The sequence below is a fragment of the Enhydra lutris genome, unplaced genomic scaffold (genome assembly GCF_002288905.1).
Source record: "Enhydra lutris kenyoni isolate GAN:26980312 unplaced genomic scaffold, ASM228890v2 scaffoldscaffold9, whole genome shotgun sequence".
NCBI lineage: Eukaryota > Metazoa > Chordata > Mammalia > Carnivora > Mustelidae > Enhydra > Enhydra lutris.
In genome coordinates, this window is record NW_019154093.1 from 3,627,953 (window position 1) to 3,654,737 (window position 26,785).

The following is a 26,785-nucleotide window of genomic DNA, read 5'->3' on the forward strand; positions in this document are numbered from 1 at the left end:
TCTGATTGGAATTTAAAAGAAAGTTTCTTCCTCTCTGGGGGCAAAGCCAGTGACAGGAGCTAGGAAGCCTAGTTGGGGACAGTGAGGAAGCTTGCCTGAAAGAATGAAGCTGACACAGAGCAGCTGTAAGGGACAGATCATCTGGAGGCACCCTCACCCTGGGTCCCAAGACCTATGGACAGCCACACATGCCCACCGCTATCTTCCCTGAAGCTTGCAACTCCTGAGTGAACAAAGTTCCCTTTTATGCAGGCTGGCTGGGATCAAGAGTCTGCCCCTCACAGCCACAGGCCCCAGTATAGTCACTTACAAGGTGTGTGTTTGGGAAAGTCATGTCCCCTCTCTGAGCCCTGATTTTCTCATCTGTCAAATGGGGGAGTCACAGTACCTACCTTCAAGTCTCAAATGAAGTCGTTCCTGAGAGAGCCCTGTGCACTGTGCGTGCCTGGGCTGCCGGGGGCGGGGGGTGGCAGGGAGGCCTGGAAAAGCCCAGGGCCTAGAGGCACAGGTCTGAGGACTCTGCTGCTGCTCCTCTGACCAGGCCCACAGCAGGCAGGATTCAGAGAAGACTGGGGGAGCCTGGACCTTGTGGCCAGCCCCTCTTCCAGGGGCTTTTAGCTGTGACCCCTGCCGCAGCAGCCAGTCCCTTCCCCCTTCTCCCCCATCTAGGCTCCCACAGCACTTAACCCCTCCCTCTGAAGGATCAACCATCCCGAGACTGGGTCCCTGGAGAGTGGCCCAGGGGTGCCTGTGCTGCTGAATGACCAGGCCGACAGCCGCACCTGTGGCCCTGCTCACAATGCTGCCTGATCACAGGAGCGCCAATGCCCACCCTCTAAGACATTTCCATGTGCCAATCCTACACCTCTTCTTCCTGGGCGCCACCATCCACTCCAGCGTGTGAGGAATAGACCCCAGCACAAGCCTCCCACCCTGGCCCTCTGGCCCCTCTCCTCCTCACCCACCCTGAGCCCTGGACCCTGAGGCTCCATGGCCATCCAGCGCCCTGCCGCTCCCCTGCAGCCAGGAAGCTCAGGTCCCAGGTCCCAGCTCCAGCTTCCTGTCCTGTCAGGGGGAGGCTGATAAAGATGGAGGCAGGCGGCTCCACTGCCCACATAGCCTGGGCTGCAAATCCCAGCTCTGACTCTGATAGTGGCCTTGAGCAAGTCACTTCCCAATTCTGGCCTCATTTTCCCACCCACAGACCTAAAACCTTCCAGTTATTCTGAGGGATCAGGGGTTGTGTGTCCAAAGCTCCTAGCACAGAGCACAGCTCGAGACCAAGTGCCAAGAGATAATAGATAAAAGCCTTTAGAAGTGTCTCCCGTGCCAGGCCCTCGCTCAGTACTTTGCTCATATTAACGTGACTCATCCTCTCAACAACCCTGTGAGGTGGGTACTATTACCAGCCCTATTTCACAGAAACCACGGTCACTAAGCTCTGCCTTGGCTCCAGCCCTGGCAGTCTGGACTGTGAGTCCCAGGGAATAGCAACCATGACCATCACAGCCAAGGGGGAAGGTCAGCTGCCAGGGGCCCCTTCCCACATTCCCAATCTGCTTACCCCAACCCAGGCCCTGACAGGAGACAGGATGTGCCCAAGGTCACCCAGGGAGTCAGGGGCAAAGACAGAGTCAGAGCCCAGATGCCCCCTCCCAGTCAGGGTAGGCCTGACCCCATTATACAATTCGAGGAGACCCAGTGAGGTGAACCAAGGAGACAGGGGAACAAAATTGGGGTCCCGGGGCTGGGCCTTCACCCACGGGAAGCAAACAGCTCAGCAGCAAAATCCACAGAGTGAAGTTTATTCCCGACAAAGTTTCCCTCCCCCCTCCCCAGCCCAGGACAGGGACAGACAGCTGGGGTGAAGATGGGGGGCCTCTGAGAAACAGGGAAGGGCCCTGACCCCCCCAAGCCATGCCGTGTCTGGCTCCCCCAGCCCGGCTGAGTCCACTGCGCCTCCCTGCCCAGCCCTCGGGAGAGGGGAGGGGGCGCCGGCTCCTGGGTGGTTCCAAAGTGGAGTGTGAAAATAGAGAGATATATATATTTATACGCAGTGGGCAGTCCGGTGTGCACTCACACCTCTGTCTGGAAGTCACCATCAGGTGGCTCTGCGGGCTCCCAGGCGGCTGCTCGGTGCAGGCCCAGCCGTTCTCGGGGCTTGGGGGGAAGCGAGCCCAACGTCATCGACTTGAAGGTGCTCCAGCTCTGGTGTCTCCGCTGTTGGGACAAGCCGGGATGCTCCCCAGGGCTGGGCTTCTCCTGTGAGAGGCAGTGGGAATGACCCGTGGAGATGGGCCCATACCCTCTCGCTCATTGGGCAGGACAAGCAGAGGAGGCCCAGAGAGGACCAGAAAAGCCCAAAGTTACCCAGTATCCAGGTGCCTGAGTAGGGTACAGACCCAGATCTGCTTGGCTCCAGAGCTGGAGGAATGAGCCCTGTGCACTGAGAGGCCCCTAGGGTTCATGTCTTCTATGTGCCCATCCTCCTTGAGATCCTGCCGGAGCCCCAGCAAGGCTCCCCATGCCCAGGCAGCCCCAGAACTGTCACTTATGCCATGGGTAGGCCCTTGGTGAGGCGGGCTGAGGTTGCCCAGGAAGGGGAGGAGGGCTGGGAGGGCAGAAGCCCCTCAGAGCCCACCTGACCCTGACTCTGACCCAGCCCGGGGGACTTATACTACACATGCTCCACTCGGCTGTCCCACCTGAGGACGCACTCCAATGCTTCTCCCTCTGCAACGGGGGCCACGGGTCCAGGTCCGACCCTGGGGGGCCCTGTGTCGGGTTGGGCCCGGAGCTGTGGACAGGGGACACTCGGGAGGGGCCCTCACCTTGGCTGTGGACTGGCTGCGGTAGCGGTCGAAAGTGTGGAATTTCTGGTTGAGCTCGTGGTAGAGTTCCGAGTGCCGCTTCCGGGTGTGCATCACCTTCTGGGAGCCACAGGGGGTCAGAGGAGGGGGAGGGCACTGCACCGGGCAGCACGGTGAACTAGCCCCTACCCCTGCTCCCCAGCATCCTAGCACTCCACATCTCTGCCTGCCGCTGGCCCCCTAAGACAAGGCCCCACTCTCCCTCGACTTCCCAGATCTGAGCTTGGGCTCAGATTGGAGGATGGTAGGAAGATGCCCACGGAAGCCATGTGCTTGTGGTCCTTGGGTCAGGCTCTGCAGTGAAGCTTTGGCTCATGTTAGGAATGGACCCTCTGGGGACAGACACCATGGACAGATGCCCCCCAACACACTCACATGCACACACTCACACACACTCACACACACACACACGCACCACTTACCTCAAAGTCCAGGTCTGAATATCGTAACTTCTTTCGCTGGGAGGGAGCAACAAGGAGACAGTGAAGGAGAAGAAAGTGTTTTAACTGCATGCGGGGGCTTTAGAGCAGGAGCCCTGGTACTCCACATCTGCCCTCACACCCCCCTGCCAGCCCAGGCCCAGGAGCCAGGAGCTCTTAAGGGGAGCCCTGGGACTGGAGCAACAGGACAGAAGCCTGGGGGATGAGATGCTGAGGTGTGACCCCACTGCAGCCCCACACTCCCACCGCTCCTGCAAGGCCCACACACACCCAGACCTGCAGGCAGACACACCACAGACACCCCAGCCAAGTGTCACCGAGACATGGATTTCTACATGGGATCACAGAGTAGACCGTCCCTCCTCTGGGCCCCGGACTCTACCTTTCACCCCATCCTGCCCCATTCTCTGCCAGCCACAGGCGACCCTCTCCTTGGAACCTTCCACGTGCCCGGTGAACACAAGGACTCAGTTTTCAGTCCTTCCTTGGACCCCGCCTTGCTGACAAACCAGGTCTTGCCTCCCTGGCCTCTGCACCCCTCCAGCCCCTCGCTTGCCTAAGAGCACGAAATGTTCAAGGACCTATGCAGTATACAGTGCTGTTCAAGGATGAGGCCTGAGAGTCTTAGTGTTGGCACCAGGAGTACTCATGAGAGTAGGTCAACTGTCCCGGGTTACCCTGGGGAAACTGGGGTCTGGGGAGGGGAAGGGACTTCCCCCAAGGCCCTCAGGGATGATGCTAAGACCACCAGCTAAGATTTCCTAAGTCCTGGGCCCAGCAGACATGATCATCACCACTGGCCTCCATGACACCACGCCCTCCTGGTCTTCCCACCATCCCTGGTTTCCCCCGCATGAGGCCTTCCATGCTCAGCCCTAGACCTTCTCGTGCCCTTGACCAAGCACCACCACGCGTATGCCCTCCCTGTTCTGGCCACATCTCTCTTTCTGGAGGCAGCAGGACATCTCTTCCTGTCCCCTGTTGCCCACAGGCACCACACACACAGCTGTGCCCAACTAAAAAAACTCCGAATTCCCCACCCCAAACCCATTCCTCCGCCTCCACTCCACTGCAGTTGTCTGCACCAGAATCCTGGACGTCATCCTTGACCCCTCAAGACACCGCCACATTTATTGCTACCTCCCACACACAGAGCCCAAAACTGGCCCCTCCTCCGTGGCCCAGCCCCGGGCAGGTGTCCACAGAACAAAACCTGCTGTGACGCCGACCGAGCTCCTCCCTGGTTCTGGTGTCGTTTTGTCTTTGTTATGCCTTCCTGTTTCTGCCATCTGCAGCAGGAGCGGGCACCAAATGTTCAAGAAACATTTTTGGGAGAGAAACTAAACTTGCAAACCTCTAGCTGCTAACTTAATTTCCTTTGTGCGGAGGATGAGGAGAGATGTCGGAGGCCAAACACGAGCAGCCTACGGTGTCTGAGCTGTGACTCCAGCCCGTCCTTATCTGTGTTTCCATCATCCCTCCAGAGTTCTAGAATGTCCTAGAGTTCTACAGTGGCTCACTGCTTGTCACCTGCTTGTTCCCAGTAATTCCCTGAGGAAGCTGGAGAGAAGGTGGGGCATCCACAGAAAACACACAGGCAGGGAGACAAAGGGGCTTTTCTCAGGGGTTTTTTTCAGGAAGAAAGGGTCAACACCAGAGGCCTAGGGTCAGTGCCTGAGGCTGATTTCAGGGATGTTAACAGCATCAATTTCCAATTATCTAGCACTTTCTACTTGCTCCACAAATACACAAACATTTATACCACTCAATTAGTCCTCGGAACAACTCTACAAAGAGGCTGTCCTCTTTACAAACAAGGAGACTGAGGCTTGGAGAAAGATGACACTCGGGACCTCACGGCTGATCGGTGGTGCTCGGATCCAAACTCAGACCTGCCAGACTCAGCGACCTGGGCTCCCAGCCCCTGATGTGGCTTCCCTAACAACCCAACACTGCGCCCCTCCAAGGAAGACCCGTCCTAATCAGTCACCTCAAAGGAGGAACCGAAGCAAGCCGGAAAGCATGAAAAGTGCGCCCTCTGCACACGGAGCCCCAGCCCATCTGAGTCCAGAGAAGCCAGAATTCCCTTGTACCCGTGGGAGCACACAGCGAGGAAGAAAGGCATGGTGTACACACTCCCAGTCACTTGGTACAAAGGAGCCGTTTGGCAGGGGGCAGCGCCTGCTGTCCCTCCCTGGCTGCTGCCTGCTACTGAGACATCATCTGGGGCCCATGGGGGCAGGCCTCCCCCAACCCACCCCACGCCCTATGGCCCCTCACCTCCAAGGAGCCCAGCTTCATGGTGGAGCCTGGCACAGTACGGGGCATGGTCCGGCTGCGCTCCCCAGGCTCAGGTATTTGGCGAGCACTGGGCGTCGGCGGGGGTGGCTGGAAGGTCATCCCGTAGGGGTTCTGTAGGGACCCATAGGCAGGGCCCAGCCCCAGGCCTGAGTGGTCCACAGACAGGAAGCTGGGGTAGCCTTCGGGGTGGGGCAGCGTCTTGGCAGCACGCCGAGGGGTGCCCTCGGGCCGGGCCCTTGGGGGTTCTTCGCCAGCTCCGCCCCCGCTGCCGGGCTGCAGGCTCAGAGTCCGCCGGGGCAGCACCATGTAGTCCCCCTCAGAGCCTGGCTCGGGCCGCAGCCATGTGAGGTCCAGCTGCCGCAGGCCGCCTTCACCACACATGTAAACGGGGTTGGCCTCCTGCGGGGGCGGGGGCTCCCCCAGCCCTGGCGAGGCCGCCATGGGCACCAGGATATTCCCGGGCAGCGGTGAGAAGCTGAGGCCGCCCTCAGGACCCACGAGGCAGGACTTGGGCTCCTCGTCCTCGTCCAGGGACAGGCGGGAGAGTGTGCCCGTGATGGTAGATGGGTTGCAAGTGTTGACCTCCTTGAACAGAACTGAGGGCAGGAGTGGGAGAGAGGTAAGTCCTGAGGAGGAGGGGTCCCCGATGCCCTGGCCCAGGCTGGATGGGTTCCAAGCTCCTGAGCTTGGACTGAGTCCAAGGAGAGGAAACAGTCCTGGAGAGATGGCTATGCAGGAGGCACTCTCTCACATACCAGATGGGTTAAGAAGAGGGGACAGACCGGCCCAGAGCCCCACAGCAAGGCAGGGCAAGGGATGAAGCCAAGGCCTAGCTCCCACAGGTCAGCTCCCAGTGCAGGTCCTGACCTCTGACCCCCACAGCCCCAAGACTGTCAAAATGGCCTTGCTCCTTTCCCTGCCTTGGCCCGGTAGCTCCTCCCCAGGAGCCAGAAGTGGAAAGTGGATTCTGGTACGAAGCATGGAAATGATACAACAACGTGATAGCCACTGCATACCAACCATCCTGCTGGGCATTTGATGTCCCCTAATTTAGTTAAGGCTCCGAGAAGTAAGCCCTTTGCCCAAAGTCACACAGTAAGTGGTGTTCACAGCTTTGACTCCAACTTCGGGCTCTCTGACTAAACTCCACAACCAGACCGTTAACAGGCCCTCCCTTCCTGCCCACTCTCAGGGGCCATTCTCGGCTCTCAGGCAGACTCACCTGTCTGACAGGCCAGATCCACATCCTTTTCAAAGTCTGACTATAGGCAGAGAGGAACAGAGCAGAAGGGCAGAGAGAGGATCCATGTATCAGGGTGGGGGCAGGGGGCTCAACCCTCCCCAGCCACCCAGAGGGGCTGCCCTTGGCACAGTGCCTGACAGAGCCCAGACGGGGTCTTCTCCAGCCTCACCCAACAGGTGGGAAAACTGAGAGGGGAGAAGACCTGCCTGATGCCACCAAGCTGGCAGTGACTGGGCCTGACTCAGACCAGGTCTCTGTCCCCTCCCTGTCTCTCATCCCGGGGCAGGAGGACTGGAGCCGGGGAGCATGTTCAGAACCCACCCACAGCCTGCTTCAGCCTCCTCGCTCACCAGGATCTGCAGCTGCCCGTTCTTACAGGAGTCCGGGGAGTCTTCACTTTCATCCGCCCGGCACACGCCCATCTGGCACTTCACCACGTCCTGGACCTGGGGGCAGCGGGCACCCGCTGGGCTTCAGGCCACCACAGGCCCCCTGGGCACAGCTGGCTGTGCCTCCCACCCCAGGCACCCAGGTGGGTGTGGAAGAAAAGAAGGGCATCCAGTGTAGGGGAAGGTCAGAAAGGAGAAGGAGCCCCAGAGGCCCAAAGGCCAAGGTCAAGACCTCCCCAAGCAACCGGCTTCCGCACCCAGCTAGGAGCGCCCCCTCCCCAAACCTTGAGGCTTGGCTCCGCCCCGTCCGCACAGGTGAGGCGGATGGGAAGGGGCGGGGAGAAGCCCAGCCCCACCTCCCGGCGCAGGAAGCAGTGCACCGCAGTTATGACGAAACCCTGCGCGGAGTTGAAGACCGCAAAAAGAGCCTGGAAGAGGACGGAGCGCCGGTCTGTCATGGCCAGGACGGCCGACATCCAGGTGAGCGCCAGCAGCGGCAGCACCACGCAGGAGCTCCAGAGCGAGGCCCTGAGAACGGCAGCAGAGGGCCCATCAGAGTGACCCTCCGGGGACGGGATTGCTGAGTCCAGGCCCGCGCTCGGCCTGGGGCCCGTAAGACGCCCAAGACTGGCAGAGGGCCAAACTCCAAGCCCTCAGCCATGTCCCCAAGCAGACAGAGGCCAGGAGCCCACGGCAGAGAGACAGAGACCAGAGACAGAGCGGAGAAGGGCTGCAGCGGAGGCCAGAGCGCGGCGGAGAGGTGGGAGGGGTCGAGAGGGCGGGGCTCAGGCAGAGCCAGGGCCAGCGTCCGGGCATGGAGACCGAGCAAGTAAGTGGACAGAGCTGGATGGGAGAGAAGACCGGGAGGGAAGCAGATGCAAATGCTGTTGACTTTCAGCCCCAATCTGCGTGGAATCACAGGCCTGGGATGCACCCCCAGAGATTCCAGGAGAGGCGGGAGGGGGCCGGACACGGAGAGACAGCAGACGCAGGAGGGAGAGAGCATGAGGCAGGCTGACACAGAGATCCAGCAGTCAGAGAGCACGAAGGACGTGAGCGCACACATCTTTGGGGATGGGCCCAGGCCCGGGGCAGCAGAGCCTCTTCCCCCTCAAGGAGGCTGTGCCAGGCTGGGGTGGGGGGGGGCGGCGCTCAGAGCCCTGGGCAGAAAGTGCATAGCTGGGGCTGGCCAGAAAAGCTGGGGTCATGACTAAACCCACACCCCACCCCACACTCCTTGAGCAGGGACGGCCAAGGAAAGAGGTAGACGTGCCCTGGCATCCCGGCCCCAGAGCCAGCCCACCCTCACCAGCTAGGGCCCACGTGGGCACAGCAGGGCAAGTTTGCCCTACTGGGCCAGGTGCCACGCCCAGCCTACTCTGCCTCGCAAACACGCCGGCAGGAGAGTCAGGCAGGGGTGGGAACAGCCCTGGACAAGGCAGAGAGATGGGCAGGGGGCCAAGACCTGTCCTAGGAAGAGAAGCTGGGGGCTATTCAGCCTGGCAGGGGGCGGGCACAGTGGTCTCCACAGCCCCTGGGGGCACAGCCAAGACTCAGAAAGGGCCTAATCACAGTCATAAGAGCTACCATTGATTAACCACCAATCCTCTGCCAGGCCCTACACTGAACAATTTACATACATTAGTTCACACTGTGATCAAAACAACGCCAGTAAACAGGCATGGGGATTATTATCCCAATTTACAGATGAGGAAACTGGAGTGTGCCCAACTGGGAGAGAGAGACAGAGCTGGAATGCAGACCCAGCCTGGCCGCCTCCAAAGCCCAGACTTTTAACTGCTAGTTCTGAGAGACTGGGTCAGGGAGGCAGACGGAAGCCCGAGGGAGAGGGAGCTTTCTACCACGCACAGCTTCCCAGAGATGGTGCCAGCTGCTTCCAGAAGCCATGAGCTTCCCTGACCCAGGAGGTGTGCAAGATAAAGCTGGACCCCCACTGGTCAGGGAGGCTCCGATGGATTTCTGGCCCTGGGTAGGAGGAGGTTGGGCCCAAGGCTCCTGTGGATTCATTCATTCACTCATTCTGCTCTTAAGTGGCTCTGATTTTAGGATTCTCCGCCTCCGGGGGTTATGTTGGTGAAATACTTCTCCGTCTGTTAGATTCTCTGTCCCCCCAATTGATTGTGAGATTCAATGCCTCTAAAATTCTAAACCTCAGATTCTGTGACAAATGATAAGACTATGATTCATTCATTCTAACATTCTTAGCTTCTGATTGTCTTATTCTAAGATTCTATCATTCTAAGGTTCTATGAGCTCAAGAATTCTAAGGGCCTAAGATTCTAAAAGCCTCTGTAGGTTGGGGGTGGGGGTGTAAGGAGGGCTCTGCAGCTGTGCCTGGATAAAACATAAGCTGGGAGTGGGGGGCAGGGGTGGGAGCAAGGGGTGGGCACAGGAAACCCAGCATTTTCCAAGAGGCACAGACATTCACTCCCCATTGCCCTTTGCTGCATCAGTGCCAAGCCCTTGAGAGTGTGTGGCAGTTGGCAGGGCAGGGCAAGCTTTTCAGGGCACTGGGCTGATATCCCTCCTCCCCCCAACCATGGGCACTGCCCCCCATTTCTTTTGCCCCCGCCCGCCCCCACCCCCTCCCCCCCGGGGGGCACAACTAACATGGCGTTCCTGGCCGAGGCTGAGCTGAGCAGGGGGCTGGGGACCGCTCCACACGCTGAGCAGGGGAGGAGCAGGCTGGCCCAGGGGCACCGCTCCGACCTCGGGGGCGGCACAGACACGGGAGAGGGGGGGAGACACATGGGAAGCGGGAGGAGACGGGGCAGCATGAGCCCCAAGTGGGGTGGGAGGGGGAGGGCAGACGAGAGAGAAAGAGGTGGGTTAGGGTGGGTGAGGGGATGCAGTGGAGCACTCCAGGTGCCCACCTTGCCTGCACCCTTGATGCAACAAGGTCAGGGAGCCCCGGCTGCATCGGCAAGCCCTGAGTCTCCGAGAGGCCCGGCCTGCCCTCCCTGCACCATTTCCCACAAGGCCAAGTCGCAGCCCCCTTACCCGGCCCTCTGCTTCTTGGACTTGTCGGAGATGCCGTCACGTGCCATGAGTTTGTTGAAGACGATGATCCCAATGAGCATATTCACCTGGGGGCCCAGTGAGGGGTGGGGGGGGGAGAGACGGGATCACCAGGTGCCCTCCTAGTAGGGAAACCCCCAGGTGGGAGCTGGAGTGCAGGGAGAGGATAGAGCCCCTATGGCCACACCCTTCCCAGGACGCTAACGGGGCACATACCAGGACAATGACAGCTGCAGGGCCCACAAAGGCATAGAGCAGGCCGCCCTCCAGGGAGAGCCAGCAGCTGGGGTGGAGGGAAAAGAGGGGGCGTCAGACACACCACCGCTCAGTGCCCCCTGGGCTGTCGGTGGGGCAGAGCCTCCAGCTGGGTGACAGTGAGCCTTGGGCTCCTGCTGAGCCTGTTTCCTCTCTAACAAAGACCCAGCCCTGAGCCCACCATGGGTATCGAACGGTGGTCTGACCCCTGAGCTAAACAGTTCTTAGCGATTATCCCCAATCCCAGCATATCCTTCTACAGTCAGGGATACAGAGGCTCAGAGGCAACATTTTGCCCCAAGCACAGCAGGCAGGGGCTAGGACCGCGGCCCGAGTATACCCCACGCCCAGTGTGATGCGCAAACAGGTCCACTCATCGCCCTGCTGCCCACCGCAGGAGGCCCACGTACTAGCTGGATGTACCGTATCCTTTGGTGCGGGTAAAGCCGACAGACACAGCCACCACCAGGGCCGGCAGACCTGGAGGAGCAGGGGAGGGCCACAGTGAGATGGCTGCGGGTTCTCGGCGTCCTCTCAGCCTCCCAGCCCCAACGCAGCTGACCCCGGGCCCAGAGAGCAGGGCCAGGGCCAAAGCTGACCCCGTCCCGTTGCTCCTGCCCCCAAAGCCCAGCGACAGAGTCCGGCACAGGCCCTGCTCACCCCAGCCCAGGCAGAGGAAGCGCTTGCGAACGAGGCGGGTACGCATCCGTCCGATGACAGCCAGGTAGGACTGCCAGGCCTCCGTGAGCACCCAGCAGAAGGAGGACAGGAAGAAGAAGTGCAAGAAGGCGGCAGTCATGGTGCAGACACCCTGCAGGGAGACGGGAGGGAGGGAGTGGCCCTGAGCAGCCACCAGGGTGGGAGGCGCCGGGCTTCCCACATCCACCGCTGGGCGCTGCCACGGCTGCCCACCTGAGCTCCATCCCGCCCCCCCACAGAGCCCTGTCAGGCACCCCCGCCTCTCTGCACCCACACACAGCACGACACGGGCCCAGTGACATGCACACAGAACTCGACATCCGGGAGGCGGGCGGGCAGGCCACCCACACGCAGACAGGGCTGGCAGGGAGGGGACAGACAGGAACCGCTACCACGTCACAGCCAGACGGGCCCGTGCCTGGTGCTTCGCAGAGCCGGCCAAGGGGGCAGAGGGGACAGCCAGCCAAGGTCACCCATAGGCAGGTGGAATGAAAAGCCCTGCTTGGGCTCCCACAGACCCAAGGCGGCCCAATGCATGAGCACAGGAGCTCAGCTCACAGACGTGCTCCCAGAGGCACAGGGACAGTCACCCCTCAGGGACACACCCCTCTCCAGTGGCCCCACGTGCAGTCACACACACTCCTTCCCACTCAGTCCCTCCCCCGGCGCAGAGCTCGGGTGTTTACAAACAGCTGCCACTGCACGGTCCCCAGCAAGTGCTCTCTGCCCTCAGCCCGATCACTCCTCCCTCACCCTGGCACCCATGACCTGCACCTGCCTTGCTCAGCACCCGGGACTGGCCCACGAGGATCAGGATGTTGGAAGCCAGGATGGACAGGCAGAAGTTCAGCAAAATGATGGAGCGCTCGGATTTTATGAACCTGAGAGGGCACGGCAGGCAGGGGCAGAGGAGCTAGCCACCGCGTCCAAGCGGGGCTGGCTGGCCACCCCCCACCGCCTCACCCCGCCCAGCGTCCCACCTACCTCCAGAAGGCGGCGTAGATGGCAAGGAGGGTGAGCAGTGCCATGCAGGACACGGCACAGCCGATCACGAGGGGGACCGAGGGGGAGCCTGCCAGCTCCAGGGTCTAGGGAGGATGAGTAGGTGGTCCATGAGGGCACAGGGCTGGGCAGCTGCAGGGGGGCCCGCCCCCTCCCCACACCCTGTCCTGCACCAACGGGCACCTACACCTTCACCCACACTCACACACAGGATGGAACTCCCCGCTGCATCTACGTGTGCACGGGCAGACACAGTCACACACGTGGATGTGCATTTAGGCTCGGTCACCCACACTCTACTACACACAACCAGACATGTACGTGTGTGTACACACATGCAGCTGCCCCCAGGCGCATGTCGTCCCTGTGAGCACCCTCCCAGTGGCACGGACTTATGTGTGCGGTCCCCCAAGTACACCTGCTCAGACCCGTGTGCGGGATCACCCAGGTCCCCGCCAACACCGCCACATACGGCTCCTGGCAACCCAGGAGCATCCCCTGCCGCCCAACCAGCCCAGGCACCTCCCTCCTGCTCACCAGGTCCTTGGGCGGCTGGGCCAACACAGCAAAGGTGGACAGGTGCTGGCACTGGCAGCGAGTGAGGGCTGCTTGTGTCTCCAGCGTCTGGCAGCTCTCGGTGTCCCAGTCTCCTGAGCTGGCATCTCTGGAGTCAGGGGAGAGGTAGAGTGATACCCAGCCCAATTCTGCGGCCCCACCCCCAGAGCTAGAGGAAATCCAGGGTGAGGCCAGTGGCTCGGAGCCCCAGGATGAACCCTGGATCCCTCCAGCCAAGGACAGCCCCAGAGAACTCTCTTGCCTTCCAGGTGAGACAGCCCCCTGACAGAGAGGTGCTAGAGCTGCACCCCCCCACCCCAGCAGAGCCCCCACCCAACTCACGCTCTGGAGTAGTCCCAGCTGGCGCAGTGGGGATCCGTGGTGCCCTGGGGAACAGAAGTCACGAGCGCAGCATGGTGGGGGGAGCTCCCCCAGACTACTGCCCATCCTGCCACAGCAGACCCCCCACAAGCCAGAGGTTCAGCCTGCTATCGGACAGGGCTTTGGCTGCCCGCGATGGGGTACCCCGAGGTTACTGTCTGGACCCCCACTCACGTTGATGATGTACGAGAGCTCCACTGTGATTAGGGGCTCAGCTGGTGGCTGGGTGGGTGGCCGCACAGTCACTGTCATCACCCTGGATGTGACAGCCAGTGGGGGTCTGGGGACAGGTACCGAGGTCAGCTCGTGCCAGTGGGGCCCAGACCAGGCAAGAACCCCGGAGGTGCTCTAGATCAGGGGTAGGGGGCCACCAGGGAGCCATGGCCCGGGAAAGGCCTAGAGTTCAGTGGGGCCCAGGACTTCATATGAGCTCTAGAGCTCAGTCCAACAGCCCCAGTCCCCATAAAGCCTCTGGGAGCCCCTGTGTCCCTAGCCAGGCAACAGTGACCAAGGTCCAGGAGGCTGCGGAGGGAGCTCCCCGTGGCCAGCAAAGGCTCAGTCCTCCTTCTCTCACCTGGGTGGCCCCATCCACCCTTCCCCGGGGACTCACCTGGGGGGAGGCAGGATGAGGCCCAGTGTGCGGTAGAGCACAGCACCGATCACAAAGTAGGAGGACGACTCCTCGGGGTCTGCCGGCAGGAGGCGCTGGTGGGAGTGGCCGGGGCCAGGGGGCACGGTTCCTGGGCCCCTCCCCCTGCCAGGGCTGCCCGCTGGGCCAGAGACAGCTGGCTTCCCCGGGGAGGAGAGGCTGAGCACCTCCTTGGGTAGGAAAAGGCGGTCCTCCGAGTGCCGCACCCAGTCCTTCATGCCCCTGCGGCCGCGCATGGGGAACGTGATGTCACTGGACACAGCTGAGACCGGTTCACGCTGAATGCTGATCACTGCGACCGGCACCAGAGACAGAGGGACAGAGGCGGCCGGGAGAGTCACAGGAAAAGAAACAGAAAGGGGAGAGACAGATGCCAGGAAGGCAGACGCAGACACCAAGGTTGGTACAAACACGCAGGTGGGGGACACGCGCACAGAGAAACAACCGGGTCGGGGTAGGGAGAAGGGGAGAAAAGACAGGGACAGAGATACAAAGAAGGGGTTAAATGAAGGAAAGAGAGGACCCAGAGAGACAGAAAAGTAGCAAGAGCCCCGCAGAAACCATCCCTCCCCCAGAGCGGCCTGGGTTCTGCCTTCTCCAGCCCCGGCTCCCTAGCCTGCCTCCTGGTACCCAGGTTGTCTGTGACAATCAGAGAGCTCTGGAAGGCCTTGAGGGCATCGCCCACCAGGTGAATGAAGTCCTCCACGACACGCAGCAGGTGCACAGAGCCAGGGGATACCTGGAGACAGAGAATATATAAGGGTCCCAGGCAGGGGTGGGTCCTGGGGGATGGAGCCTGCAAGCCCCGCCCCTCACCTGCTGAGCGTCATCCCACTTCTCCTTGTTCTCTGCGTCCACCATGAAGCTCACCACCTGGAAGAAGCGCTGGGGGCAAAAGCCGCAGGAGTCAGGAGGTCCCAGCCCCAGGGACGGTGGCTTCCCCTGCCACCCCGAACATAGACTCTGCCATGGGGTCCCAACCCTCCACTTCAGTCTAGGGTGCCCTCCTTCCTTCTGGTGGGGCAGGGTGGCACCTGCACGTCATCAGCCGAGGGCACATAGGTGGCCCTCTTGAAGGTGTCCGTGACGTTCCGGAGAATGTCCACGGAGAAGAGCAGGTCCCCACTGTAGTAAGTGCGCCGGGCCAGCAGCTCCTGCAGGCTGCGCACCACCTGTGACATGCCCTCGCCTGCCAGCATGCGCTGCCCCTTGGCCAGGTGCTCCCGAAGCTGCGGGGGACAGGCGGGCTGCTGTCACCATGGGGTCAGGAGCTGGGACCGGCCACGGGCCCATCCCACTCAGGTCCACCCACTGCTTGCTTCCAAGAGGGAGAGAGAGGGGCGAAAAGGTCAGAGAGAGCTGCTCAAAGGGGCTCATAGGAGACAGAGTCCAAGAAAAAGACCTAAAGATACTTGAAAAAGACAGAAATAGAAACAGCTAGAAGAGGGAGGTGCTCAGATGTGCACAGAAAAGATGACAAGCATGGCACAGGGACGAGGCGCCTCCCCATCTCAGAGGGGTCAGGCATGCTCCCAAGCGTAACGCACCCTCACTATCACTCTCTCTCTCAAACACGAGCGCTGAGTGCAAACACACAGGTACCAAATACAGTCAGACACGCACAACACAGAGGCCACATTCGCTACCGACATTCTTACCCCCCCAGAAGGCCCTCCTGGGCTGGGCACTGGGGACACAAAAATAATCCAACTTTGTGCCTGCCTTTAAGGAACCCTCAGTCTAAGGGGACACAGATACTTCGATGAGGGACACAGATACTTTGATGAACATTCATGACACCTCATGACCAGGAGACTCCGGGGACCAGAGGAGCACAGAAGGAGCCGCCAGGAACAAGGGAAGACACTTGATGGTTGGGCCTTGAGATGTGAGTAGGAGTGTGCTGGGCAAGGAGGGGCACAGCCAGGCAGAGGTACAGCCAGACAGCATATGTCTGCGAAGGCACATGGGCCAGAGCAGGAGGCAAGCTCCTCCCACCCCCTGCCAGAGCCTGGGACAGATCCTGTGCTGCCCCAGCCCCATGGGGCACACTCACAGACAGGTACAGGTAGCGGTACTCATGGGAGATGCAGCGGGCGAAGCTGGGCAGACCCCAGTATGCCACGCCCTGGGCACTGAGGAGACAGCGGCGGCTGGCAGACCCTGCAGGGGGGATAGGAAGGGACACGGGGTTGGGCATGGGGGCTGGACTCCTACCCACTTCACTCCACACCCAAGCTCACAGGCTCAAACGGGCAGGAGGTGGGAGCAGCAAAAGGGGGTGAGCAGAAAGGGCAGGGGTGGGGGCTTTGGGGAGAGCCACCGCAGCCCTAACCTGAGGCGTTGGGGGGGCACTTGTTGTAAATGATCTCGCCAGCAGCTGCCTTCTTCCATGTCATCAGCATCACATACTCGTCCCTGCACATCTCGTGGAAGGCTGTGGGGGCAGCGTAGGGGCTCAGCCAGGCCCACAGCCTTGCCCCTCAGCCTCCCGGGGGGCCTGTGACCAATACCTGGACACCTCTTCTCGCTGCAAGGCTTCACCTCCTCTCCGGTGCCCTCACAGGGGTAGCCCTGCGCACCCGAGGCCTGGCACATGCGAAAGCGGCGCTGCCAGCCTGTGTCGCACGTCTTGGAGCACAGGCTCCATGCGTTCCACGGCCCCCACTTGCTATCCGCGGCTGCGGGAGGAGGGGGGGGCGTGAGTGGCCCCAGTCGCCCCCCGGAGGCGGGGCTGCCACCTGCCCCCGGCCCTGGCAGTGAGTACTCACCCGGGCATTCAAGGTTGCTGCACTCGCGGGTGTCCGTGAGTGCCCCTGTACACGTGGCCCAGGCTGGGCCTGCCACACTGCACTTCCGGCTGCGCTGCTGGGTCCCGTTGGCACAGGAGGTGGAGCACGGGCCCCAGGGACCCCATTCTAGCCACTGGCCTTCCACTGCATGGGGAGACACAAGCAGGGGTGGCCGTTGAGCAAGGGGCGTGGGGAACAGTAGGGGCAGGGAGGAGGCAGAGCCTGCTAGGCATTCCATTTGAACCAGGTCAGACCCACAGGAGAGGGGTGGATGCAGGGGGGCTGCGGTGAGTAGGTAGTGCCTGGGCCTGGGTCTGCCTGCCTGTCACCAGCTCCAGGAACACAGCATCCCTCTGCACTCAGCACCAAGGTGGCACCTGCCCTCTCCTGGTTAGGGAAATGGGCCCCAGGGATGCCTCTGGATCTCTGCCCACTCTTAAGCCCAGATTTGTGTCGCCTCACAGCCAGGCTGGCCATGAGCACCAAAGGGTGACAACAGCAAGGGTATCCCGGGACTTAGGGAAAGGGGCAGTCTTCTTTCCATGGAGTTACTGTGTGCCAACTCCAAGTCTGGGCCGGGCCACATCACCTCCCACGCTGGCCAGTACACTTCGCCAGTCTCCCCATGCTTGGTTCAAGTTCATGGGCCCCCAGGGGCAGGGCACTGGACCTGACTGCCTCCCCTGGGTCTCCCGACCCCCACCCGGCTGGGCAGCGCCCGCCTGGCAGCCCACGGGCACTACTGACCCGGGCAGGCAGCCATACTGCAGAGCTTAGTCTGCAGCTCGGGACCCTCGCAGGCCTTGCCGCCGTGCTGGGGGGGCACGCAGGTCCGCATCCGGCTCCGGGACCCCCGCCCGCAGCTGCGGGAGCACAGGCTCCAGGAGCCCCACTCCTCCCACACGCCGTGCACTGCAAGGAAGCACGTGGCCGGTGGCTGGGCAGCACCTTGGCCCCGCCCACTGCCCATCCGCCCACTGCCCATCCGCCCACCAATCAGGAGCTCTGGCAGCTCTGCGACAGCTCCTCATTGGCTCTACACTGGTTCCCCAGGACTCCGCCCTTGGTGGGGGGAGTCAAAGACACAGGCTTCTAGTCCCAACTCACACAGGATACCTCCTGCGGACACGGGGACAGGGAGACTAGGACTGACCCAGGAGGGGAGCGGGGGCTCCTCCTCTCCTGGGGGCACAGGAGAGCCCAGGAAAAGTCTCCATATCCGCCCCAGCCTATCCCACCCCAGCCCTCCCGATCCCCAGACCCAAAGCAAGAATCCAACATGACAGGCCTGGGGCAAGAGTAGTGCCCCTCCCGATCCCAAGCGCATGGACACACAAAGAGACACAAACCTCTACACGGACACTGACACAGAGAGCTCACACTCTGGAACACAGCTTGGCCCCAGCCTTCCGCAAGCTCTTGCCACACCCCGGGTGCCAAGACCCCTTCCCAGATAGCCCTATTCTAAGTCCCTGGCCAGGAGCTGGTCATGGCCTAGGCACCGCTGCGCTCCCTCCGAGAACAAGGAACAGGACTGGCGGAAGCGGTCCCCCACCTCCCCCTGGCGGACCACCATGTCCCAGGCAGACGCATGCAACATTCTCAGTACTCCATGCTGGACTGAGGAGGCTCCCTGGGGACTGGGATGGGGAGTCAGAGGAGGGAGGGGATGGTCAGGCAAGGTTTCATTTAGAAAAAAAAAAAAAGAAGAAGAAGTGGCATTTGTCTTAGATCTTAAAGGGCAGGCTGAATTGTAACAGCCAAGGTGGGGATAGGATGAGAATAAGCCAATGCTGGGAGACGAGAGTGCAAGAGGCACTGGTATGGCCAGAGCGTAGGGAACACAGAGGGCAATGAGGGTAAAAAGATGAGCCTTGATTACCGGGACACAGGCATCAGGAGAGTGCGGGGCCCAGAACCGAGCCCACCAGTGTGGGCCCTGGTCTGATTCACCTGTGTCCCCAGTGCCCTGTGTAGGGCTGGGCATGGTGTGGGGGACAATCAAGTTTGCTGAATTAAAAAAGGAGGCGACCCACCATCTTTGGCAGATAAATCTGCCCGAGCCCCAGGCCGGACCTACCCCTGCAGGCCGAGCGGGTGGGAGGACGGGCATACCTGGGCAGGTGGCCGAATTGTTGCAGGGCCGGGTCTCCCGCAGGGGCCCGCTGCACAGGGTCCCATAGGGGGAGGACACGCAGGAGCGGGTCCGCACCTGCAGACCCTGCCCACACGTCAGAGAACACACGCTCCATGGGGACCACTCCTCGGCCGCCGGGTCGCCTACGAGAGAGGGACAGCGTCGGCGGCAGGGGGCACCTCCCAAGCACTCAGCCTCCTAGGGATCCTCCTGCCCTGACCCCAGGGGACAGGCTCGTAAGGAGGCCGCCCAGCCCTGCCCACAGGCCTCACGTGGCAGAGATGTGACTGAGCTCTAGGACACAGACATAGACGGGCACACGCCAAGCACACATGCCACCAGACACCACACCATCGGGCCCCCGCCGCAGAGGAAGGGAGGCGGGCCCGAGTTACCTGTCTGCGCCATGTATAGCCCAGGCTCATCTGCAGACCTTGGCCACTGGGTTTTCACCTTGGGTTCCTCTTCCGGCTCCTCACCTGGAACACGGAGAGGGTGGCAGGGGCTCAGCAAAGGGAGCTCTGTCCTGCCGGAGAGGCACAGAGAGGGTGGCCTGGCTCGCCCTCAGCCTGAGGGTCTGGAACCGACAATAGGCGATGCAAGTCATGGCCCCTGCCCCACCACCACCATTTAACAGACAAGGCAACTCAGAAGGCCACGCAGGACTTGCCCACAGTCTTACAACCTCTTCTCGCCTCAGCTGGACTGAGGGAGACCGGAGAGGAGTGGCTGCTCACATCAACAGGCTCCAGGAGGCTTCTGGACCATGTGCTACCCACACCTATCTCCCCCAGTCCTCCTCCGGGACGCAGGGACCACTGTCTCTGTTTAAAGATGAGGACACTGAGGACCAGAGAGGGGACGTGACTTGTCTAAGAGCACACAGCTGAGGGAGCCTGAGGCCCAGGTGCTTTCCCCTCGGAGTCCTCAGGCTGACAAACAGACCACAGCCACCCCCACCCCCACCCCCACCGACACCAGTCGCTGGGACATGATTCATACCAAGCCAGGGGCTGAGTGTTAGGCCTGGATTCTGCTCCCATGTGGCCCTGGACTGGGACCCTGAGGCCCAGGTCAGAATGCTGCTCCGCCAAGACCCCAGAGCCTCAGGCAGGTGCCTACAACCCCATAGACCCTCCTCCCCACTTCCCCTGCGGTTGGGAGAACAGCAGGTGCTCATGGAGGCCGCTGCCAACTCGGCCCCAGCCTCACCAGGCTCTCAGCTGACCACCCTGATTTATGTGTCTGGTCTAGGCCTTGGAAGCACCACCAGTGCCGGAGGAGGGGCTGGGAGCTCCCATTCTCCAAAGCTGGCCCCTCCTGCTCAGACATGAGCTCATCCAGGCCCTCTCCCACAGGCTAGGCAGCGCGGATCGGGGCTGACACAAACACAGAAGGGCAAGACCCAGCCCATGTAGAGGCTACTGAGCAGGGAGGAGCAGCATTTGGGATAAGACTCAGCCCAAGCTGTCACCGGACTTGAAGGTACTGCTGGCCCCCAGCCTCAGACCCTCTTCTATATCCCAAAGCCAGGTCAGCACCAAGAAGGCCTGGTGTCTGAAGAAACCCAGGAGGGCTATGCTCTTCCTGCCCCCTGCTGCCCAGTCCAGGCTCTGCGTCTGAGAGAAAGCTCTATCCAACCAGGCAGGAAGAGGGCCACCTTGAGCAAACCCACTGGGCAGGGGGCCTTGAAGTGCCACTCAGCCCAGCTTCTGGTCTCAGCAGCTCCGGGGCCCCTACCTCCATTTCAGCCACAAGTCCCAGAACTCAATCTATACCTTCCCCAAAACTTCTCCGCCAGCTCAGAAACCTGGGCCCCCAGGACAACTCTGGAGTCAGACAATCCTGGATCCCAACTGCGGCACAGCCCTGACATGCTGTGTGACTTTGGGCAAGTGTCTTTGCCTCTCTGACTCTGTTTTCACCTCTGTAGAACAGTTCTCGGAATACCGCCTCCCTTGAAGGCTGACTTGAGGACTCCCTGAGAGGGGGCCATGAAGCCTTTAGCACCCTGCTTGGCATGGGGTGAGCACTCCAGAAGGCAGGACCCATCTGGCTTATTTTTACCATCTCCCCCTCCCCTCACGACCTGCCTCTCTTCTGCACCCTCGCTTGCCACCCTTCAGGCCCCCGGGCCTCCTCCCTTCAAACAGCATCTGCGACTCCTCCCGGCCTCACTTTGTGCCCTGCCTCCAGCGGGACCACAGAGAGGGTGCCCGTGCCATGCTTGCGCATTCCCGAATTCCCTCACCCAGCCCTTCCACCACACCCGCTCAGCCAGTCCCCAGCCCGGGAGCCTTGTGACAAGCCGCCTTCTCCACGCCCACCCCCAGGCTGCTGAAGAAATCCACAGCTGTGCCAACTGGCACCAGGACAGATTCAGGGCTGCATATCTGCCCGGGCGCCTGGGGCTTCTCAGCAGCACTCCCCAGCTCCCTGCCTTCCCCTTTCCCACCTTAGCTGTGCCAGACCTTGACCTCTCTCCTTGAGCTCATCTCTGCCCCCTTGCTCTCTGCAAGGGGCTCCTTTACAGAGAAAGCAGGCGCCGTGACCTAGGAACCCCTCTCCCAACCCTGGGCCCTGACTTTTTGTCCTACCTCTCCAACTCCCAAATTCCCTGCAGTCCCTCTTACAAAGGCCAGCCCCCCACCCTGGCCTGGCCCAGCATTCCCCACTCCTACCCCATCCCACCCACTGTCCAGGAGGGCTCCACCTATGACCCTCTGGCTCAGCATTTGGTCAGCACGGGCTTCTCACGGCAGCCCCCAAATGGACCTCCATTCTGGGAGAGCCCTACTTCAACCCTCCTTCCTCCACTAGCCACTGTCCCCCACCCCACTCCTCCTCCCCATCAATAAGTGTTCCACAGCTGGCACTCTGGTTTCTCACCTGCCACTCACATGCTGGTGCAAAATGTCACCTCGCCTGGTAATCCACCGCAGTCTGGCTTCTGACCACATCTTTATGCTGAAACTGTTCCTGACAAAGTCATCAGCGCCCTCCTTATTGCTCAGTCTTATGGCCGCTGGCTTCGTCCCACTTGACCCCATGCCAGCATGGGGTCCCATTGACTCTTCCTACCTGGGAACACTCCCCTCCTCCCCGACTCTCCTGGTTCTCTCCTACCTGTCCAGCCTCTGTCCCAGTCTCCCTGACTGCTCTGTCTTCCTGCTGCTTCCCACATGGGGCAGCCACGCTTCGTCGGGTTTCCGCTGCACCCCCCCCAGGTTTGACTTAGCCCCTCTGAGTGGCTGTTCCCGGGGCACCCCTGCAGCACCCCCACGCTGGGCTTCGCTCCCCTGTTGCCTCCTGCCTCCTGAACAGGTCTCCTGAGGAGGGGTCCTCCCATTCAGCCCATCCAGAATCGGACCACCATTTCTTCTCAAATATCTACCAGCGGGTTTCCCACCTTTTTCACCTCGAAAGCTCCTACCTGAGGTTCAAAACCCAGCTCATGCGGCCTCTCATTTGTGAAGCCCTCCTCGTCCCCCACTCCCCGGGCAGCGTCAGCTGTCCCTTCCACTGTGGGCCCTGTCCCCACGGAGGATTTTGCCTTCCAACCGTCCGAACCTCCCCGTGCCCGTGGACCCCTTTGGAGGAAGGTCGTGGAAGCTGTCTCCCCGAGCACAGTGCACGCTGGCCCCGGAGCAGGCCCAAAGGCATACCAGTGAACACCAATGAACATGCCACTCCCAGCTTCTCCCCACAACCCCACAGGGGTCGCTGGAAATGGTCCCTTGTAAGCCTTGAGTATCAGCCCCTCCCAGCACTCCTCTGCCTAGACCAGCCCCCATCCTGACACCTGTGTCCTAGTAAACACTGCAGCTGCCCACCCTATCACCAATCCAGCTGAGAATCCCCTCATTCAGTTCCTGCTTTGGCGTCTAGACCATCCCTCTGGGGCCAGCAAACCTGGACGCGATGAGAGAGCTGTCTGACCCGCTTGCCGTGGACCCCCACCACTGCCCAGGGTCTCCACGGCCTCTACAAACCGGGCGCCAACCCTTTGCTGGCCAGCCCCAAGAAAGAACCAGAGGTGACGGTGGTGGTTTCTAGAATGCACCCGATTTGAAAATCAGAACATGTCCCAGGCCCAGCTCTTGAGTCCCTCTTGTGGCCTCCTGCGCTGGACCAGAGAGGGGAGGGGACAACCCCAAGGCCGCGGGGCCTACGTGGACTGCCCTCCCTTCCATCCCCACCCCACTTCCCTCCGAAGGGAAGCCAGCAATTCATGTCCCCACAGGTGAGAGGCAGTTCTACCGGAAGGGGAGGAACACAGGTAAGACCAGAGAAGTCACTACCGAAACCACGTTTACTCAGCCTATACCGCGGACAGGTCCAGACGGCTCGAGGCCCACCACTGGGGGAATCTAAGAGGCCGCTGAGCCAACAGCACAAGAAGGGGTCCAGGAGGAGGTGTGAGTGCCCTCCGGTACTCCCAAGTGTCTCGTCCATGGAGCAGCATAAGCTTGGAGGATCCCGGGCTCAGATGCTCACAGCCCTGCAATCTGTGGGCTTTGTCACCCAGGAGCCCACCCTGGGCAGGAGGGACCTACTGCCCAGAACCCACATCCCTGCTCAACCCCTGATGGGCTCTTAACTGTTGTGTTTGGTTCTGAATGAGGCAACGTTTACTACACAACCCCTCGCTGCCAGTCACCGTGCACCCATGGACCCTCGCCTCATCTCGTGCTCACGAGCGTAGGTTCTCCCATGTTACTGATCGGGACTGCAGCTCTGAGGTACCATGCCACAGAGAGCCTGAGTGCCATTCGAACCCAGGCCCGCCTGACTCCTCCAGCGGCCACGCTCTTTCTTCTGAACCACGCTGGTTCTAACACAATGCAGTCCAACTGGGACCTCCTCAGAGACGCCTTTCTTCACTCCCATGGGCCCTCGAGTCACTTCCACCTACCTACTCATTCCCCAAAGCCCCTCACACTTGCTACTGTGATCCAGTCTTCACACCACCTTCTAATTGTTCCTTTGCACCTCCACTCCCCACCCTTGAGCCTGATTCTCTTCTGTAGCCTCCAAAGTGATCCTCTGGGAGCCCAGCTCAAACCACCCCCACCGCTAAGGAATCTTCTGTGGCTCCGTACTGCTACCAGCGTAAACCTCGGGGCCCAGCACGTGCTGGCCCCTGCTGACCTGCCCAGTCCTATTTTCCTCTCCCCACCAGGCAGCCAAGCCCGCTGCAAGGTCATGTGGGCCAGTGTGAAGGACACAGCTTTAAGAGCCAGACAGACAGATGCAGATTTGATTCCCAAATTCACCTCAGAGGCTTGCTGTGTGCCCTTGGGCAAGTTGCCTCACTTCTCTGAGCTTAAACATCTTCGACTGAAAATAGAAATGATACATCCTATCACAGTTCAGAATTAAAAGAAACAAGAAATATGGACTGCCTGGGTGGCTCAGAGGGTTAAAGCCTCTGCCTTAGGCTCAGGTCACGATCCCAGAGTCCTGGGATTGAGCCCCGCATTGGGCTCTCTGCTCAGCAGGGAGCCTGCTTTCCCCCACCCCCTTGCCTGCCTCTCTGCCTTCTTGTGATCTCTGTCAAAAAATAAATAAAATCTTAAAAAAGAGAGAGAGAGGGCGCCTGGGTGGCTCAGTGGGTTAAGCCGCTGCCTTCAGCTCGGGTCATGATCCCAGGGTCCTGGGATCGAGTCCCGCATCGGGCTCTCTGCTCAGCAGGGAGCCTGCTTCCCTTCCTCTCTCTCTGCCTGCCTCTCTGCCTACTTGTGATCTCTGTCAAATAAATAAATAAAATCTTAAAAAAAAAAAAAAAGAGAGAGAGAGAGAGAGAGAGATGGACTGCCTGACTACAATAAGAGCTACGTGGAAAGGGAGTGCTACCTCCTTCTTGTCATCCACATGCTTTCCTCTCTGCGATTGGTGTTTCCTCCCCTTGGGATGCCTCTCCTCCACCTCAATCTGCCAAAATTTTCTACATGTTAAATGCTGCCTCCTCCAGGAAGCCTTCCTAGGTTGACTACACAGGAGTTTGGCTACCCTGGTCCCCTCTGTGGCTGAGACCCTAGATTGGTGCCCCCTGCAGCTGTGAGTATCCTGGACTTGTCCCTCTTGTGAGCACTACCGGAGGGTCTCAATCTCCCTCGCTCCTCTCGCCTTGAGGACCTAGCTCTGAGCCGCTAGACAGAAGACAGGCGTTCGGGAAACACAGGCCAGATATCTCTGAGTGTTCCCCCAGCCCAGTGATACAGGAGCCGCTCTTGTTTCCCCCCTGGTGCTGGCAGGCAGGGTGGGTGCAGGCTCTCTGCCATATGAGCAGGACTGCAGACACCTGCTCCCCTCATGCTCTGCAGACCCTGCCCCCAAACCCCACATAGTGCAGCCCCCTCAGCCTCCTTTGTCATGAATGTGTTAAAAATAACCACGATAATCATCACTTCCATGGGGAGAGCAGTGCGATTTACAAAGCGGTCCTCCCTCCCAGGGCTCTCTACATCCTCCCTGAGGCTGGCCCCGGGGCCCTGAGTAGGCACCAACAGATCCCCTTGAAACAGGGCTCTGTCATGTCCCTCCATGGCTTCCCACCACCAGCAGTGCCTCCCAGCCCTGCAGGGAGGTTGCACTGGGAGATGGCTTTGAGAGCCCCAAGCTCTTCCTCTGCAGTCCAATGCAACTGGGTATCCCCATGAGAACAGATGCCCAGCCACAATGCCAGCTCCCCGCCGATGACTCCCTCCCCCAAGCTGTGGGCCTGTCTGCCCAGCCTCTCACCAGAGCAAGTTGGGGCACTGCCACCTCCCCCACGTGGCCAGCGGCTCCTGGAGAGCAGGGACCACATCTGACTCATTCAGCCTCATCCATCCTCCTGGCCTCCCCGACACCCAACTTCTTGCTGCCTTATCACCCTCGGCCAGTGGGGGCAGGGTCCCAGGGTCTGGGGATGGCAGTCAGAGCCTGGCCCCCATCTCCCATCTCCAAGGCTACTGCCCAGTAGCGCCAGTCTACTAGGCCCCCAGAACCACATGCCCACCCCTCCACGTTCTTGCATGGGCTGCTTCCTCCTGCAGAACTGCCCCAAAGCATACAGTAGGAAATGACTTAGGGTGGCTCGCAAACGTTCCATTAAACAACGCTGGATCGTGGACTGAGGCAGTTCCCCCTTCCAGGTCTCTTTTAATTAGGGTGACTTCCTACCAATCTGCCTGGGGTGGTGTATTTTGTGCCTGCCCTGATGCCAGGAATAGGACCCCTTCCCCTACTTTAAAACCTCAGAAATGTCCCAGTTAAATAATAAATTATAGGTTTGCTTTACTTTTAATCCTTCCAAACGCACACAAGATAAAAGTCCCCAGCACGTGCTCATTTCTCTTTTTAACAAATGGAGAGGAAAGACAAGCAGCTAGTTAGAATTTACTACCGTCGCTTTGTTTTCACTACGGTTGTCTCTTCCATTATCTTCTCCTTCAAATAAGTGATACTCCCTTTCTGTTTATGATGTGAAATTTCTTCCTAATACGTTTGACTTTAAAAGTGATTCAATTAAAAAAAAATTTCACGGGCTAGTGGATTCCTATTCAGTCCTCAAAACCCAACTCCGAATCACCTTCTCTAGACTGCCTTCCCCCCACTTTGTGGTTGAATCCCTCACTCTTCCTCCTCCCTTGACCTCTGGTCCATGTACATCATACCTACTGAACTAAATTAGGACACCAAGTGGCGATTGACTAGGGATTTACCATGTGTGAGACACCGGGCTAAGCACTGACCCACAGTTTCTTACTTCATCTTCAAGGTTACTCCGTGAATAGGCTCTACTAGCCCCATTTTACAGGTGGCAAAGTGAAGGTGAAGAAACTGGCTCATAGTCACACAGCTAGTCAGTAGTGGGGTTGGGAACTGAACCGGGGGCTGGGCGACTTCAGCCTGTGATCGCTGTCCCCTAGTGGTGGCTCTCCCCCATCAGAGGGCAGGTATGTCTGGCTCATCTCAGATCTCATCCACTCAGAGACGCCCCGAGGCCTGGCACACACTCCACTCTGATAAAGACATGAAGATGTGCG

At 60.1% G+C, this 26,785-nt stretch overlaps 1 protein-coding gene across 3 annotated transcripts in view; it reads right to left on the reverse strand.

Moving 5' to 3' along the window:
* Positions 1 to 1,823: 1,823 nt before the first annotated feature.
* LOC111142994 (adhesion G protein-coupled receptor B2) overlaps positions 1,824 to 26,785 on the reverse strand; it is a 36,583-nt gene continuing 11,621 nt past the window's right edge. Inside the window, exons 3-31 of one of the 3 annotated variants that reach the window (XM_022496376.1) lie at positions 19,148 to 19,231; positions 18,731 to 18,895; positions 17,363 to 17,527; positions 16,595 to 16,759; positions 16,337 to 16,504; positions 16,159 to 16,260; positions 15,880 to 15,986; positions 14,858 to 15,052; positions 14,640 to 14,708; positions 14,454 to 14,562; positions 13,785 to 14,115; positions 13,349 to 13,454; positions 13,136 to 13,179; positions 12,776 to 12,902; positions 12,221 to 12,324; positions 12,015 to 12,117; positions 11,198 to 11,348; positions 10,948 to 11,017; positions 10,499 to 10,565; positions 10,265 to 10,350; positions 9,875 to 9,973; positions 7,600 to 7,771; positions 7,205 to 7,300; positions 6,834 to 6,873; positions 5,591 to 6,207; positions 3,293 to 3,328; positions 2,832 to 2,930; positions 2,659 to 2,733; positions 1,847 to 2,262 (exon numbers count right to left, since the gene is read on the reverse strand). In XM_022496376.1, coding sequence (XP_022352084.1) covers positions 2,077 to 2,262; positions 2,659 to 2,733; positions 2,832 to 2,930; positions 3,293 to 3,328; positions 5,591 to 6,207; positions 6,834 to 6,873; positions 7,205 to 7,300; positions 7,600 to 7,771; positions 9,875 to 9,973; positions 10,265 to 10,350; positions 10,499 to 10,565; positions 10,948 to 11,017; positions 11,198 to 11,348; positions 12,015 to 12,117; positions 12,221 to 12,324; positions 12,776 to 12,902; positions 13,136 to 13,179; positions 13,349 to 13,454; positions 13,785 to 14,115; positions 14,454 to 14,562; positions 14,640 to 14,708; positions 14,858 to 15,052; positions 15,880 to 15,986; positions 16,159 to 16,260; positions 16,337 to 16,504; positions 16,595 to 16,759; positions 17,363 to 17,527; positions 18,731 to 18,895; positions 19,148 to 19,231 — 3,938 coding nt within the window. In that variant the 3' untranslated portion in view covers positions 1,847 to 2,076. Of the gene's footprint in view, positions 2,263 to 2,658; positions 2,734 to 2,831; positions 2,931 to 3,292; positions 3,329 to 5,590; positions 6,208 to 6,833; positions 6,874 to 7,204; positions 7,301 to 7,599; positions 7,772 to 9,874; positions 9,974 to 10,264; positions 10,351 to 10,498; positions 10,566 to 10,947; positions 11,018 to 11,197; positions 11,349 to 12,014; positions 12,118 to 12,220; positions 12,325 to 12,775; positions 12,903 to 13,135; positions 13,180 to 13,348; positions 13,455 to 13,784; positions 14,116 to 14,453; positions 14,563 to 14,639; positions 14,709 to 14,857; positions 15,053 to 15,879; positions 15,987 to 16,158; positions 16,261 to 16,336; positions 16,505 to 16,594; positions 16,760 to 17,362; positions 17,528 to 18,730; positions 18,896 to 19,147; positions 19,232 to 26,785 lie in introns of all 3 variants that reach the window. The other 2 variants (XM_022496374.1, XM_022496375.1) reach the window with 2 other exon arrangements.